Here is a 15000-nt window from a genome sequence, read left to right as displayed (position 1 = left end):
GCCGGGGTATTTAACGTTAATAAACTTATGGAAATTAGACTATTAACTGTCAGATTCTGTTCCACGATACTTTATCTAGCAATATTTACTGTGAATAGGAAAAGTAGCAAATGGAGTGTGCAAAATTCAGCCTAGTTTAACTTATTTAAATGTTTGGCATACGTATTACATTGGGAGAAAATTGTTTTTTTCACATACCACTGTGTCAACGTTCATTTACTTCTTTTACTAATAAAATTGTTATCATTGGCTATGAAGAATATTCAGGACCCTTTTTATGGTCTACACTGAATAAAAACCTACGAGAGTCTTCCAGCTTTGCTAGTTTCAGGAACAAAATTAGAAACTCAATTTTTCAGATTGTGTTTTAATAACAGAAACTGTTGCAAACTTTGTAGCAAATAGATAATTTAAATTGTTAACATTAAGTATTTTAGTATTGTAAATAGGCCTCTAGCATTTTAGTAGTGTAGGCTTTATTCAAAATAAATCTGAATTATTCTTCTAAATTATGTTTGCACTGCAAAGACTCACTGTTTTAATATTTTAAAGGTATTTGTTTAATTAGTGTCCCCAATTAGTCCATTTTGGGCTAAAGAATATGACACTTAAATATTCAAAGTACATCTATCTATCTATCTATCTATCTATCTATCTATCTATCTATCTATCTATCTATCTATCTATCTATCTATCTATCTATCTATCTATCTATCTATCTATCTATCTTTCTATGTGATGTTGCGTGGTTGTTGGTATTGTTTTTGCCGTGAAAAATTGTAGTTAATTACATCGGAATTCAATGAACCAGGAGCCCTGATAAACACAACAGAGTGTGGTTAAAGAGGAGGGAGTGGAAAAGGTCAGCAATTAGTTTGAACCCATGAGTCATATCATCATCAAGTGAAGTAAGATCGTCCGGGCCCTGAGAAGGACGGTTGTTGGCGACATTGGCTGACGTTTCCACAAGCTGTGCGGATGTCATCCTCAGACAAGTCAGTGATCACTTGACTTTTGTTGGAAAAGTGCTAAGAGATAGAACTAAATTCAAAGTGACTTAACGACGCAATCCTCATTAAACGGATAATTTTAACGACCTTTACAAACTGTAAACACATCTCAAGGAAAAATCATGATAGAAGTTTTTTCACGATGAACGGAAAATAAAACAGAAGGCCATTCGCCGCTTAGGAAAATATCCCTACATGAAAAATACCATCCAAAGACAGGAACCAAAGATATTAATGACAGTCAGAAATCCTGCTGTGATCACTGCGTGAGTCACAACCAATTTTTCCCAAACACATTTTTAAGCCACCCTCGGCTCCCTAGGGTTTCAGTTACCCGAATGTTTACTAAAGCAAAAAAAAAATTGAAAGAGAAACAGATCCCTCTTTTAAATTCAAGGAAACGACGACCATTGCCGAAAGATGACCTTCGCTGAGTTTTCTGTTTGAAGGGTTGTATGAATCACAGGAATTAAATGATAGGACGGTTTTTGCCAATGTTACCGAAATATAATAAAAGATATTGCAACCTAAAGTTTTACCCCAGCAAATATAAAAGATTGCCATAAAGGCGTTTATCTAGTTCACGGGATGATAAAGGTGTTAATTCTTCGGATTAATCCTAACTACACGAGGTGATCTGAATTTCGCATTTATCTGTTTTTCCCTGGTTTGATTCCAATGGCTCTTTACCTCCTCGTGTCCTTATGTTTTCATTAGTTCTCAAAGTATCTCCAATGTCCCCTTTCAACAAAGAAGAGAAAGTATCATTTAGCAGAGATCATCAATGAAAGAACACAAGTTACAGCAACTGACCCCCTCTGAAGATGATTGAAATTTTGCTAAGCGAAGCAAGTTCAGTAACGGGAAGTTCAGTCACGACATTTTAAGCGTTTCCCTATTTGCATTTGCCGCGTTGTGATTGGCGGAGTGAATTACATCAAAGCTACCAAAGGGTTGGTTGAAATGTCTACGTAATTCGGACGATCTCTAATTCACTTTGCCGATCTGTCAACAGTAAATTGTGATTACAATGGCCATTGAAACCATTTGGAGAACCTTCAAGTTTTACAACCGGGTCTTTACTCGGTCATTTTAACAACGAAAAAACAAAGGATCCTTCAACCACAATGAGCAAAAAACGGGGGGCACGCCAGCCCTTAATAACAAACTTCGTCCTGTCCGATCCAACCGAAATTAGAGGAAGTAAAACCGTGTGAGATCTGTTTAGGAGAGGTCGGTGTCATTATTAAACTTAACTTAACGTTTACCTCTTTTCAATGCAGTACTCGCGTACACCATTGTTTGAAAGAATGGCTCGTGGGTCACAGTCATCAAAGCAAAGAAGGTGGTCACCGTGGTCTTTCGTTCTGCAGTTGGGTGAAAAACCAATTCACAAAAGGGAATAATGTCGAATGAATTCCTCAGCGAGTTGTTGCCTATTTTCTGTAAAAGGAATGAGATATTTGCATTGAGCGATAACGACCACCTCAAGGGCAGTTCATAACGGCTCGTAAAGATGGTTAAACAGTCCAGCATTTTCGTCCTTCGTCATAGGTGATAGGTTGTATACACCTTATTCCAAAATGGCCGCCATTTTCGTATTAACTTGTTTGCTTGCAAATTAGCTCTTGTTGCTTCGTTTAAAAGGGTAGTATCATGGGAATTATCCCTTTTATTTCCACCATAAAGTTACTAAATCAATTTTCAGTGACAGTTTCATTTTTAACTTGCTTCTGGATCAATGCAGTGGGATAAAAATCGATCAAAATTTAAAAGGAAAATCAGCCACACTCAGTTATTACGGAGTTCATCTAAGATGCAAGAGGAGATTTTGAAAACGCCGACCCGACGTTTTCAAGTTAGCATTCATTTTAATCTTGGCTACGCGTAACTGAAAACACTTAAGAATGGTTTCTGTGACCTAAAATGGCCGTTTTGAAGAAACTTTGGTCATTAATTTTTGTTTGCCATCGGTAAAGAGGTCTCCTTTGCTTTCCAGATTTTTACTAACAAATCCATAACACTGCCCCTTTAAGGTTAAATATTCTTTCGAATTTTAAGTTTAAGAACGAGGCAAAAAGGCTAATTTACAAGCAAACAAAAGAATTTTTAAAAAGCAGCCATTTTGGACCAAGGTGTATGAGACCATGCGTTTTCAATAACTTTGATAGCTGAACGAGACACTGAAATGTCTCTCGTTTCGCTGCAATGGGCGTGATAAGAGAGAAATCACTTCTCGCAGGTTGAACATTAAGCAAAAATGTTTAATCCTTGAACGGAAGCGTTTTTGGTTAATGAAGAGGACTCGGTTGTTCAAAAGGTGGATGACGCTGTCCAGTGGATAAACACCAGCAAAACCGGCAATTGAGTTATCCAGTGGATAGTGATTTATCCAGTAGATAGCACTATCCACCCTTCGAACAACTGGGGCCTGAACTTTAAATTTAGTGTGCGTCCATGAATTCAACCACAGCAGCTAAGTTTCCGGGCCCAAAAAGATTTAACATACGTCGCAAACAAACTTTGCCATTATTCATTCCTCTCGAACGAGTTTTCAATTCCCCAACACTTTTCGTTTCGGAAATGGTTTGAATCCAGGAGTCATATCATAATTAAGTGAGGTACGGACTCTTTAAGATGACACTGACTGACTACAACGACCAGATCAGAGTGTTGATACCATCTACTGACGTCACACAAATCACTTGACTCAGTCCGCTGAAGATGACTTCCGCTCAGGTTGTCGAGACGTCAGTCAATGTCATCTAACACAGTCCTTCTCAGGACTACAATCACCCAGACGATCGTACTTCACTTAATTATGACTTACCTTTTCATTAATCAATGCATTCATTGTTTGGTAATCTTAAAATACATAAGGAATCAATATATAGTGCAGAAAACAGAAAACGAAATCTTTCCATACCGTTAGTTAGCCTTAGCTTTAACTCCATATTCTGCATCTATCTTCCCGCCTCGAACGGCTTGGCTAGTTGCGGGTAATGCTTCTGTAATGTTATTTGCACATAAATAGAGATTTCTTTGTTTGTTCGTTGTTTGCTTGGATATCAGGTGCATGGAGTAAAGGTTTCGTCAATTCCAGACCCGCTCAATCCTCATTCCCCCACCCTCCCCACACCCAGGACATTTGTTTTCCCGTTACGGTTGCGTCTCGCACGGTGAGGCAAGCTCATGTGCACAAATTCTCACGCTGTTTTTGAAAGCCCCCCTCGCTTTACCAAATTCATCATCATCATCACCATCATTATTATAATTGCTATTATTGATGATTACCTCAAATGAATATTCACAATCATCAAAACAATAGACCACAACAAGGTCTTCTTCAACGTTGGTTTCGTTGCAAAATGCAGCAACCTTCATTCTCTTGATGGCTGAAAACGAATGCTTGTTAAGCTTCCCAACCACTGCAAATTTTGAAAGACGATCTGTCTCAAAGCTCACATGATTGCTTTTAGGAACGAAATTACTTATTGCCTGTCCTCCGGTTCCACCCTGGCTCATATTAAGCCACCGGTCGTTTCGAACAGCTTTCAGAATGACATTCCAATCTTCTTGCGAAAGAATGAAGTTTGCTCCATGCGGTATCTGCACTTCAACTCGTCGCTCCAACTTCTTTGTATAGAACACTAAATGCCATGGCTGGACTTGATGATATTTCACCTTCTTCAAGAAAGCCGGGTTCAGTTGAGTTTGACGAAGCCCTCAAAATCAAGTCAATTGGCAAGACGGATTTCATTGGTCTTCATTCCATCTGCTGGAGCTAAAACTTCCACTCCAGTCTTCTTGAAAATCATATGACACTGATGACAAGGACTTTTCCGCACGGGATATTCCGGCGTCACACTTTCGGTACCTACGAACTGGATTGAAATGCAACAGATCACCGAGGTATCTAGAGAAACACACACAAAAGACGTGTTTCTCACAGATCTTTATGCCATGGCCAATTTTGCATCCTCTTCCTCGTTATTGTTATTATTGTTATGGTTGGGGTTTATATTCAGTTTGCCTTATACCCTTTATAATTGTGACAGCGCTTTCTTCAGTTGCAGATACTATACCTTGAATGTTCTTGCTTGCATTAATTGCATTAAGCTTGTTTTACGTCTATGGCGACTTGTGCGAAAGGATATATACCAAAAAACGAGCTCGGCTAATTTTTTTGGCCGCAGTTGTTCGCCCGTAACTTGCTACAGCAAATATCCTATACAGTTTTCAACTGTGGGCAGGGTTAGGTGAATAAAATTTAAGAATATATTAAATTTCACATATTTGAATTGCGGAATGGACATGAAATAAAAGTTAGAAAGACCATCGCCGTCAGATAGGAATCTTGAAGGGGCTACGTCACGCAAAATTATGTAATTGACACTCAAAATGCTCAAAAAGAAGAATGAAACATTGCAACAACCACTTAAAACTGTTGAACAACATCAAAGAAATACAGCAAAAGGAAAACAAAGATTCCCCTATTACGTCTACTCACCCAATCCCGCATCAGGAGCTCGAGGTTCAGACTTTAATTTGGCCTAATTTCTTCTCTTCCAGGGGGATTTCGACCATTGTTGAGTAAGTTATAACAAACCAAGGATATAATAACGAAGCCAAAAGAGCTGATAAGTTATCAAGTACCAGGGAACCCAGCAGCAATCCATTGCAATTACGACTCTCTTCACAAACAATGGCCGAGGACACTTCTTTCACCTAAAGGCAATTCTCAGTCCGTTATAATAGGTTGCAACAAAGCGGGCACAATCGCAGCAAGTTTAAGTTTAAGTTTATTCACACATACACACATACAAGAGGGAGTTTATTATTTTACGTGTATGCCCGCTAAGATCGAAGGTCAAACCAAAGTATTTCATGATCTTCGACATCAACCGTTTCCCACAATCAACAAGATAATAATAATCGTTTGTTAACTTACCAAAATGTATAATAGAAATATAAGCACTTCCATCATGATTTCTTAATCACAAATACAGCTGTAGTCAAAATGGCGACTGTCTTTGGATAAAGGAAGTAACTCAGCTCTCACTAAAAACAAGGGAGAAACGAAACTAAGTGGGTTTATTTGCATAAGCAGTCTTTGAAGTAGTTAGATCGTTTGCATACTTGTAACGCTTATTTATTATTCGTTGCCACCACAAAGATGATGACGAAATTACTACCGAAATCACTAAACTTTTGCACCCCGAAAAAAATGATCGATCGCATTTGAATTTCGACTTGCTCACGTGACCATTTGGAGCGCCCCGATTTGTGACGTGTCATTCTAGTTAGTGTACGAAGAGCTTTCCACCGTTTGGAAATGATATGTGGTCACTGATGGTTGAGCGGAGGCGAGATTTTTCAACAGAGTTCTACCCCGGACGTTTTAGAGATATAGGAGAAAAGTACAAAATGAGTGGTCTTACAGTTTCACACATATGGAAGACGTTTTGACCCGCCTTCGATGTTCCACAACGACCGATAAGAACAAACGAGAAGATATGTCAAATGTTTTCTTTTACATTTATTTGCAACATTACTGTACTTGAAATCGTTTTGATTACTAAATGAAAATAGTAACTGTTCGCCAAGACTGACATTAGGGCCGTTTATACGAGAGAAAATAAGCCGCGGCTAACTCTGGTCGCGGCTTACGTAAGCCGCGAAAGGAACTATTTATACGAGTATGAACTCCCTGGCCAGGATAAGACGCGACTTGAGAAAGCCGTGAACGTAGATTTTGTACCATTTATACGGGGTGTTCGCGGCTTACGTAAGCCGCGGCCAGAGTTAGCCGCGTACGGTGGCCCAAAAGGGTCAATCACAAATCAGTTTACCAAAACACAAAACAATTTCCCAAAACACAAATCAATTTCCCAAAACACAAATCGATTTCTCAAAACACAAATCAATTTCTCAAAACACGAACAAGTTTGCCAAAACACAAACCAATTTCGCGAAACACAAATCAATGGACTGGGCACTTGCTCTGTAATTATCAGAGAGAGCCTGGAAGGGACTCATTCCCAGGAATTTCCGCGTCCAACATGGCGACTTCTTCATGTGAGTGACAACTCATCGAGCCTTCGGTGGTAAAATGTTTTGTAGCCCTTGCGGTAGCGAGGTTAAATCCTGTTTTAAATTCTGCGTAAAATGTGGCAATCCTACGTCCCAGAACTCTGACGATCATTCCTCGGGCTGCGAAACGATTAAAAGTCATAGCAGCAGACCTGGATGCTCGGGGACTTCCTTAGGCACATCTGCTGCTACATATTCCAAGGAATCTATTCCAAAGCTGGATACCTTCATGAAGGAGAAAAAAGATGAGCGGATGTCACATTTTAAGAGGAAGAATAAGAAGTTGAAGAATGAAAAGGACGAACCTGTGACAATAAACATTGGAATAATGTGTTACGTATAGAGGAGGAAAACTTGTATCCTTAAGACTCAGCGGGGAAATAGTCTTCCCATAAGGCTTCCTAAAACAGCAGATAGTGAGGAGGTGCTAAAGTTAGCTGTGGCAAAGCAGTCTCTAAATAACGGAAATGAAATTTTCCACAGCTCTGTGAAGTCCTACAAATTGCTATACCCAGATGGAACTGAAGTTAAACAACTGAAAGAATCTGATGAGGCATTTAGTTTAGTTTCCTCCTCTACGTAACGCATTATTCCAACGTTTATTGTCACAGGTTCGTCCTTTTCATTCTTCAACTTCTTATTTTTCCTCTTAAAATGTGACATCCGCTCATCTTTTTTCTTCTTCATGAAGGTATCCAGCTTTGGAATAGATTCCTTGGAATATGTAGCAGCAGATGTGCCTAAGGAAGTCCCCGAGCATCACTAAGGTGCAGTATTGCGGTTTATCAAAATATCTTGATAGGATGTTATTTGTTTGAGACTTGATCTTTGGATATTTTATTGATATTTGGGTGATAATAGAATGATAATATCAAGGAATCATTTTCATCATAATGTGCATGTCAAATATTAAACTATCATTATCATTTGAGATTATCATGATAGTTGCTCAATAATTTTCGCTTGCAAATTCTGTAATTGTCGCCATAAAATCTTTAATTTGAAAAAGTGGTAAATTGAGATATCAAAGTATCACTCTCAAATCTTGAGAATAGCATGGAAAAATATATTTCTGAATAGCAAGCTATAATATCATGTATCACTCTCATTCTCAAATCATGTCTTACGCAAGTGATTTTATCATGTAACAAAGAAGAACAGACACTGACAGTGATTGTTTGATATATCATGATAATATCAAAATTCTCTAATAAAGCTGGAGAATACCACAATTGATCACTCTATTACCGGGTAGAAGAAAACCTTACTTAATAAAAATGTTGTGATAATATCATGATTTATCACTATATCACAGGGGGAAGAAGAAATTCTTACTTAATTAAATATGCTGATAATATCATGATTTATCACTATATCACAGGGGGAAGAAGAAATTCTTACTTAATTAAATATTCTGATAATATCATGATTTATCACTATATCACAGGAGGAAGAAGAAATTCTTACTTAATTAAATATTCTGATAATATCATGATAAATTATGCTTATATGATAAAAACCTAATGCGGAATATCAAAAAATCAGTCCCTTATAAAACCATTGATTAATCATGATATTATCAACATTGCTTACAAGAAACATACAAGATATTTCTTGATATATCATAAATGATAATTAGTCATGATATAGTGATAAACCGCAATGCTGCACCTCTCTCGTTGTCACTCACATGAAGAAGTCGCCATGTTGGACGCGGAAATTCCTGGGAATGAGTCCCTTCCAGGCTCTCTCTGATAATTACAGAGCAAGTGCCCAGTCCATTGGTTTGTGTTTCGCGAAATTGGTTTGTGTTTTGGCAAACTTGTTCGTGTTTGAGAAATTGATTTGTGTTTTGAGAAATCGATTTGTGTTTTGGGAAACTAATTTGTGTTTTGGGAAATTGATTTGCGTTTCGCGAAAATTGGTTTGTGCTTTGGCAAACTGGTTCGTGTTTTGAGAAATTGATTTGTGTTTTGGGAAATTGATTTGTGATTGACCCTTTTGGGCCACCTTTTGGCTTATTTTCTCCCGTATAAACGGCCCCATTATGATAATTAAATTACTGCTATGTTGACGATTCATATAACTTTCGCAGAGAATTTGTCTTCGAATTTACGTCAACGAAAACAACAACACGGGATAAAAACTCAACTTATCATTGGAGTGAGACTTCGGTATCGATTCCCGTGAACAATTTGTCGATACTATACTGGTATTTATAAACCATAAAATTTTGCTTTACGAGCATGAACGAGCGTAAAATTTGAAACAACAAAGCATTACGTGTTTACATTGAACTGCCTCGCAAGCGCGTGACATTCTTATCAGTTTTCTTCTTGGCCAAGCGCGCAAGTCTTTACACTACCTCGAAGTATCCAGCTTTGCCATGTAAGTTACCGAAGGTCTGCTTTTTATCAGCAGTTGCACTAAATCTAGTTCTGGTTCTTCCAGCTTTTTTGGTTGACCCTTTCCTGTGTGACGATGGAAGTATTAAATTTTCGGTTGCATGTTTGACAAAACTCGTCTTCCATATTTTTGAAACTGTAAGACCACTCATTTTGTACTTTAATCCTATGTCTCTAAAACTTTCCGGGTAGAACTCTGTTGAAACATCTTCCCCTCCCCTGAACCATCAGTGACCACATATCATTTCCAAACGGTGAAAAGTTCTTCGTACACGTTCCTCTCAAGCCGCGGTTTGTTTCTTTTATATTTTCCCACAGCCTCGCTCACATCAAGAATGACAGGTCACAAATAGGGGCGCTCCAAATGGTCACATGAGCAAGTCATGCGATCGGGTGCAAACAGTTTAATGATTTCGGTAGTAAAGTTGTGTTTTTTTCCGAGAAAAAAAAAGGTGTAAGAAGGGAGTGACGGGGTGAGAAAAGGGGTGGAAAGGGGGTATTCCCCCAGTATCAGTGATTAACCACCAATCAGAATAGCTTATTCCAACCATCATACACGTGACTAATGGGTCGAAGTCCACTTGACATAAACAGAGATCAAGTGAATGAAGCTATGTTCCTCCTCAGTTATAAACAGAGCTGCGTGCAAAGCACAATTTCAGCACAGTGCAATCAAGTTTAAAACTCCATTCGACCAATTTGAAATAGCATGGTAGGTCCTAGCGCTGTTGATTGGTAATTAACCAGAAAAAGAAACATCGAACGTGTGTAAAATACAGATAGTTAAAAGGTTTCACTTTTCGGTTTTTATTTTCATTGTATTTTGGTTTTCCATTGCGAGTAACGGAGATCGTTGACTTTCGACTCTTTAGCAACAGGTTAGGTGCGAAAGTAATCGTGAAAATAATAATAGTGTTCCAACCTTGTTAATTTTGCACTCTCCTTTATTATTTTTTTGTAGGACGACGAGGAAGGTAGCAACGTGAATGGCGTTCCTCGAATCGAATCTGCTTACGACACAACTGAAGAGCCGCTTGCTAGTGCAAGTGAAAATGCAGTAGAAGAACCTCTGCCAAACGAGGAAAAATCGCCAGACACATCGTCAGAAGAGCCACCAGTGTCTTCTGTTAGTGTACCGGCAGAATTAGAAAGAAGTCACCTTGAAGAGCGCTGTTACATTTGCAACAGTGTAGTCGGTGTTGAACTACAGGAAGGGACAGTACAGACAACGTGCAGGTTTTGCCGACGTGAGCCGACCAACAATCATAGTGGAACGTCGATTTCGGAGTTTGATAAGGACCCTGCCACAGCTGTAGACACAGAAAGTGACTTTCGCGACAATCCACAAAGCAGGTATGCAGGCGATCGTCTACTTGGCTTCTCCGATAGCACATCACTAGCAGAATGTGGCAGAGAGCAACAAGTTGAAGATCTTGAAACAGAAGTTCCTCCAAAAGAGAAAACTCCATCGCTAAGTAAGTGTGAACTTGAAGTGTAATTTCTTTTCCGGTTGTTTCTGAAGAGCTATGGATAGTTTTCTGAACTGACTTTTTCGTATCAATCTAGCCCCTGCGTGACAAGTGGTGGGCGACAACTTGTGGCTGTCCAAGTTATATTTATGGCTGCCTGCGGGAATGTACATTGAACAAAACAGCTAAAATGAACGTATTAAGATTATTTTTAAGTACAAGATTATTCTATTTTTTATTAATTATAAGCCATGCAATATTCAATATTTTTATAACACTGTCATTTGACCGTGGTAAGACGAAAACATAACGGAGACGGCGCTTTAATTGTTTCGGAAGGAAACTGCGATTAAAAGACCGAAGACAGTAGTGTGACTGTTGTTGTTTGTTTCTGATGTTTTAGATTATCAGATAGAATTTGACGATTTTGAAGCTTTCTTTTGTTATAGATTCTTGTCATTCATTTGTACGGACTCCATGGACTGGATTGACGATCATAATGTTTTTGTTTGAAAGAAGCTTTCCCGAAAGAAGAGAGAAGCATTTCACGTTATATATGATCCCTGCCGAAGACCGTCAGGTGTGTACACGTTTCACAATAATGCTACTATCTTAGCCGTAGATAATGAGTGCACACACTTATATTAAAGCCACATCTATATATAGCAATCAAAGATGTAATGGGAAAATGTGATGAACAATCACTGCTCTCAAAGAACACATACTTTCGTGAAGATGAGATTACGGCTTTTTCGAGGAGGCACGCAACGACGTCACCTTTGTAACAGATTTAGGTTAACTGATTTTCAATTATTCGTAAATGATCAATGTACATATATAAATATTGTTCACAAAGTGCGATAGATTTCTGCTTAATTTTTAATCACTTTACCATATTTTATTGTTTAAATGTTACAACTTATGCAGATAGGTATTCCTTAAAATGGAAATTTCTAATAAATAAATATATATATATATATATATATACATATACATATACATACATACATATATATATATAGATAGATAGATAGATAGATAGACATATATATATATAGAGAGAGCAAGAGAGAGAGAGGGCTGTGGGAATTAAAACATAGCTACACGGTGATTACCCTATGGGCCTGTTTCGTTAGGCTTGAAGCTTCACTCTTCAGGAGTTTTATTCACACTGCTTCGCACTTATTTTTATATCCCAAACACTACGTAAATTTACATACATGTTGGTGTTTAGAGGCTATGTTTTAATTCTCACACCCCTCTATAGTTACGCTCTACCTATGTATTGAGCACTCTAACTGGCTCAATCGCCACCTCTTTTTGATATATATATATATATATATGTATATATATATATATTTTTTTTATTTTTTTATTTTTTTTTTATATATATATATTGTTTTAGTTTATGCAGTTAATCACAGTCGCCTGATGATGATATATATTATTATTATGAAGTGATAGTTGGAAGACTTCATCAGCTATTAAAGTGCTATCTAGTATTGTTTTAGTTTATGGAGTTAATATTATTTTTCAAAAACATTGATCGCTACTTACAGTTTCATGACTCTCACGAAGCAATCATGATTGCTGTGAGTGTGTGTATGTATAGGAAAGTAGAGCGTAATATATCTATAGTGAAAATAGAAGGGATAGAGGGGTAGCTTTTTTTTTCTATTTTCAATATAATTTATATATGTATATATAAAATGACATAAATGTTTAAACTGATCATCAGCTAAAAAGTGCTCAATGGTTTTACCAGAGCTTTGAATAGATACGTAGACTTGAACTATGTCTTTGACATAGTTCAAGTCTACGTATCTATGTGCCTATACATAATATAAATAGAGGATATCACATGGCTGTGAAAGTATCGTGAACGAGTGAGAGATACTTTCAGTACAAGAAGATAAAACTCGTATCCCCAAGTGGCCATGTAATGTTCTGTTTATTATATAGACATTGATGAAATGTTCAGATTTAAAACAACTTGTTTTACTCATTTTGAAATGATGAAAAAGTGGTCACCAACCACTGAAACATGCATGTTGTGTAACATGAAACAAGATTAAATGTTTTTGAACTAGTCCAACTCCAGAAATTCATCTTTATAATATATATATATATATATATATATATAAGTATAAAGATACTGATAAAAAATCATATATATATATATATATATACATACTGTAGTAAGTTAAAAAAGAAGCGAGGACAGACAACTTCTGACGTAAAAAAGTTTAAAAAAGACCTTCTTCAGTTATGACAACTTTTGAATAGAAACGAAACTTAAATAAGATTTAGGCGCTAACAATTACATAATATATACATATATATGACTTCACAGAAAATTAGGTTTCACAAGTAACCATCGCTTTAATGCTACAGAACTGTTTCGTATGGTACAAGTACTGTACCACACTCATCAGTCGTTAAAATTGCCTGATGAGGCATTAAAATTAATTAGTCATTAAAATTGCCTGATGAGTGTGGTACAGTACTTGTACCATACGAAACAGTTCTGTAGCATTAAAGCGATGGTTACTCGTGAAACCTAAACTTCTGTGAAGCCATGGTTATTACTCGCTCTACGAAATACGTTCTACTCAAAAAAAAGAAAGTATATACATATATACATATATACAATAACATTAAGGCTTGAAAACTGCATCAGCTATAAAGTGCTCAATAGTTGTTAAACTAGAGCTAGGATAATTATAACGGTTTAAGAGTAGATTATTTGTTCAAAGACATCAATCGCTACTTAGAGATTCATGCTTCCTGGGAAGCAATCATCAGGCAACTCTTTGAAAATAACGACCTCCGTTGAAGATATTTGAAAATTAGACAACCATATGTTTTGTTATTCACATGGCAACTGTCCGTCATCAGGAAATTAACCTTAGATATTCAACAAGAACTTTTCGGAGTGCCTGCAGAGGGTCACCCTGAAGAGGATCACTGAACGTGATAATTTTTGTAATTTGTTTAATTTCATGCTTTCACATTAACAGTTTTGATATTTTCCACCTCATAAAATTTAAATAACAACACAGTAAGAGACCAATCTCGGACTAAAATAGTAATTATTTTGACGCTGACTAATAAGTTGAGGGTTGCTGTGTAGGACAGTTATATCCACTTTTTCCCCCGGGTAAATAAAAAGTAATACAACAACAGCAAGGTTTATTTAGACCACGCATGAAAAAGGAGAAGAATAAAGAATTAATACAACTTATGTAGGATATAAGGCCACCTAGAAAATAACTAAAAAGCTAACATAACTAGGAGGCATAGTAATAGTCAAGTTACAATATTTAGTAGTAGTTGTTAAATGGAGGCACAAGTATAAAAGCAAAAGTACAACAACAACAAAAACAACATAATAACTTTTTTTTATTATTTACAAATTTAAGTTCATAAATTATATGTCAGGGAACAGATAAAACAAGAGGAGAGAAGATAAAAAAAAATTTAATAGGAATTGAAAATAACCATTTTTAAAGTGATACAATGACCAAAAAACAATCCTTCTTTTTCCTTGGATTTCAAAACTATGGTATGTTAACTAAACACCAACTGAAGTGACTCAAGTTGTAAGTTCTGATTTTAAAAAGACACCTGTTTACTTTGACTGGAATTTGCTTATTTATTGGTCCACCATTGCTAACTTTAAAATCTTGAGAGAGCTGGGTCAGGGAGAAAATGCCGTCAAAGACTCAATAGTTTAAGAATGCAATTATGCTTGTGTAATGAAACTGAATTAATATGCAGCACGAAAGTTTCGGGCTTTCAGACTTTTAAACCTGTGTTTTGCATATATAGTAAGTTGCATTTACACGCTGAAATTTTAAGCTAGTGAGTAAATGATGTCATTTTCCTTGGATCCAACCCTCTGAGGTCCAATCAGTCAATTTTGAACATGAGTAATGACCGACCGAGAAATCCAAGACTTATACTCAAAATAAAAGCCTTTGGATAAAACTCAAAGCTCAAAATTTTGCCAGTTAGGTGTTA

At 36.9% G+C, this 15000-nt stretch overlaps 2 protein-coding genes across 8 annotated transcripts in view; one reads left to right on the top strand and one right to left on the bottom strand.

Moving 5' to 3' along the window:
• LOC138000324 (uncharacterized) overlaps nt 1–15000 on the bottom strand; it is a 22290-nt gene that overhangs the window by 6022 nt on the left and 1268 nt on the right. Inside the window, exons 1-6 of one of the 4 annotated variants that reach the window (XM_068846642.1) lie at nt 10431–10604; nt 5962–6071; nt 5521–5738; nt 4305–4894; nt 2279–2453; nt 1–1751 (exon numbers count right to left, since the gene is read on the bottom strand). The exon at nt 1–1751 is cut by the window's left edge and continues 1165 nt beyond it. In XM_068846642.1, the coding sequence (XP_068702743.1) occupies nt 1630–1751; nt 2279–2453; nt 4305–4535 (528 nt within the window). In that variant the 5' untranslated portion in view covers nt 4536–4894; nt 5521–5738; nt 5962–6071; nt 10431–10604 and the 3' untranslated portion in view covers nt 1–1629. Of the gene's footprint in view, nt 1752–2278; nt 2454–4304; nt 4895–5520; nt 5739–5961; nt 6072–8793; nt 8818–10430; nt 10605–15000 lie in introns of those variants that run through there. The other 3 variants (XM_068846644.1, XM_068846645.1, XM_068846641.1) reach the window with 3 other exon arrangements.
• Nucleotides 7817–15000, top strand: part of LOC138000321 (uncharacterized) — a 15182-nt gene continuing 7998 nt past the window's right edge. For 3 of the 4 annotated variants that reach the window (XR_011123109.1, XR_011123108.1, XM_068846639.1), the window contains exons 1-3: nt 7817–7870; nt 10470–10983; nt 11427–11557. Coding sequence is in view for 1 of the 4 variants with exons in the window: in XM_068846639.1 (XP_068702740.1) it covers nt 7838–7870; nt 10470–10983; nt 11427–11557 (678 nt within the window). In the remaining 3 variants the exon portion in view is untranslated. Of the gene's footprint in view, nt 7871–8854; nt 10221–10469; nt 10984–11426; nt 11558–15000 lie in introns of those variants that run through there. The other variant, XR_011123110.1, reaches the window with a different exon arrangement.

Source organism: Montipora foliosa, chromosome 4 (assembly GCF_036669935.1).
Source record: "Montipora foliosa isolate CH-2021 chromosome 4, ASM3666993v2, whole genome shotgun sequence".
In the NCBI taxonomy this organism is placed as follows: domain Eukaryota; kingdom Metazoa; phylum Cnidaria; class Anthozoa; order Scleractinia; family Acroporidae; genus Montipora; species Montipora foliosa.
This window is presented reverse-complemented; position numbering and strand designations above follow the sequence as displayed.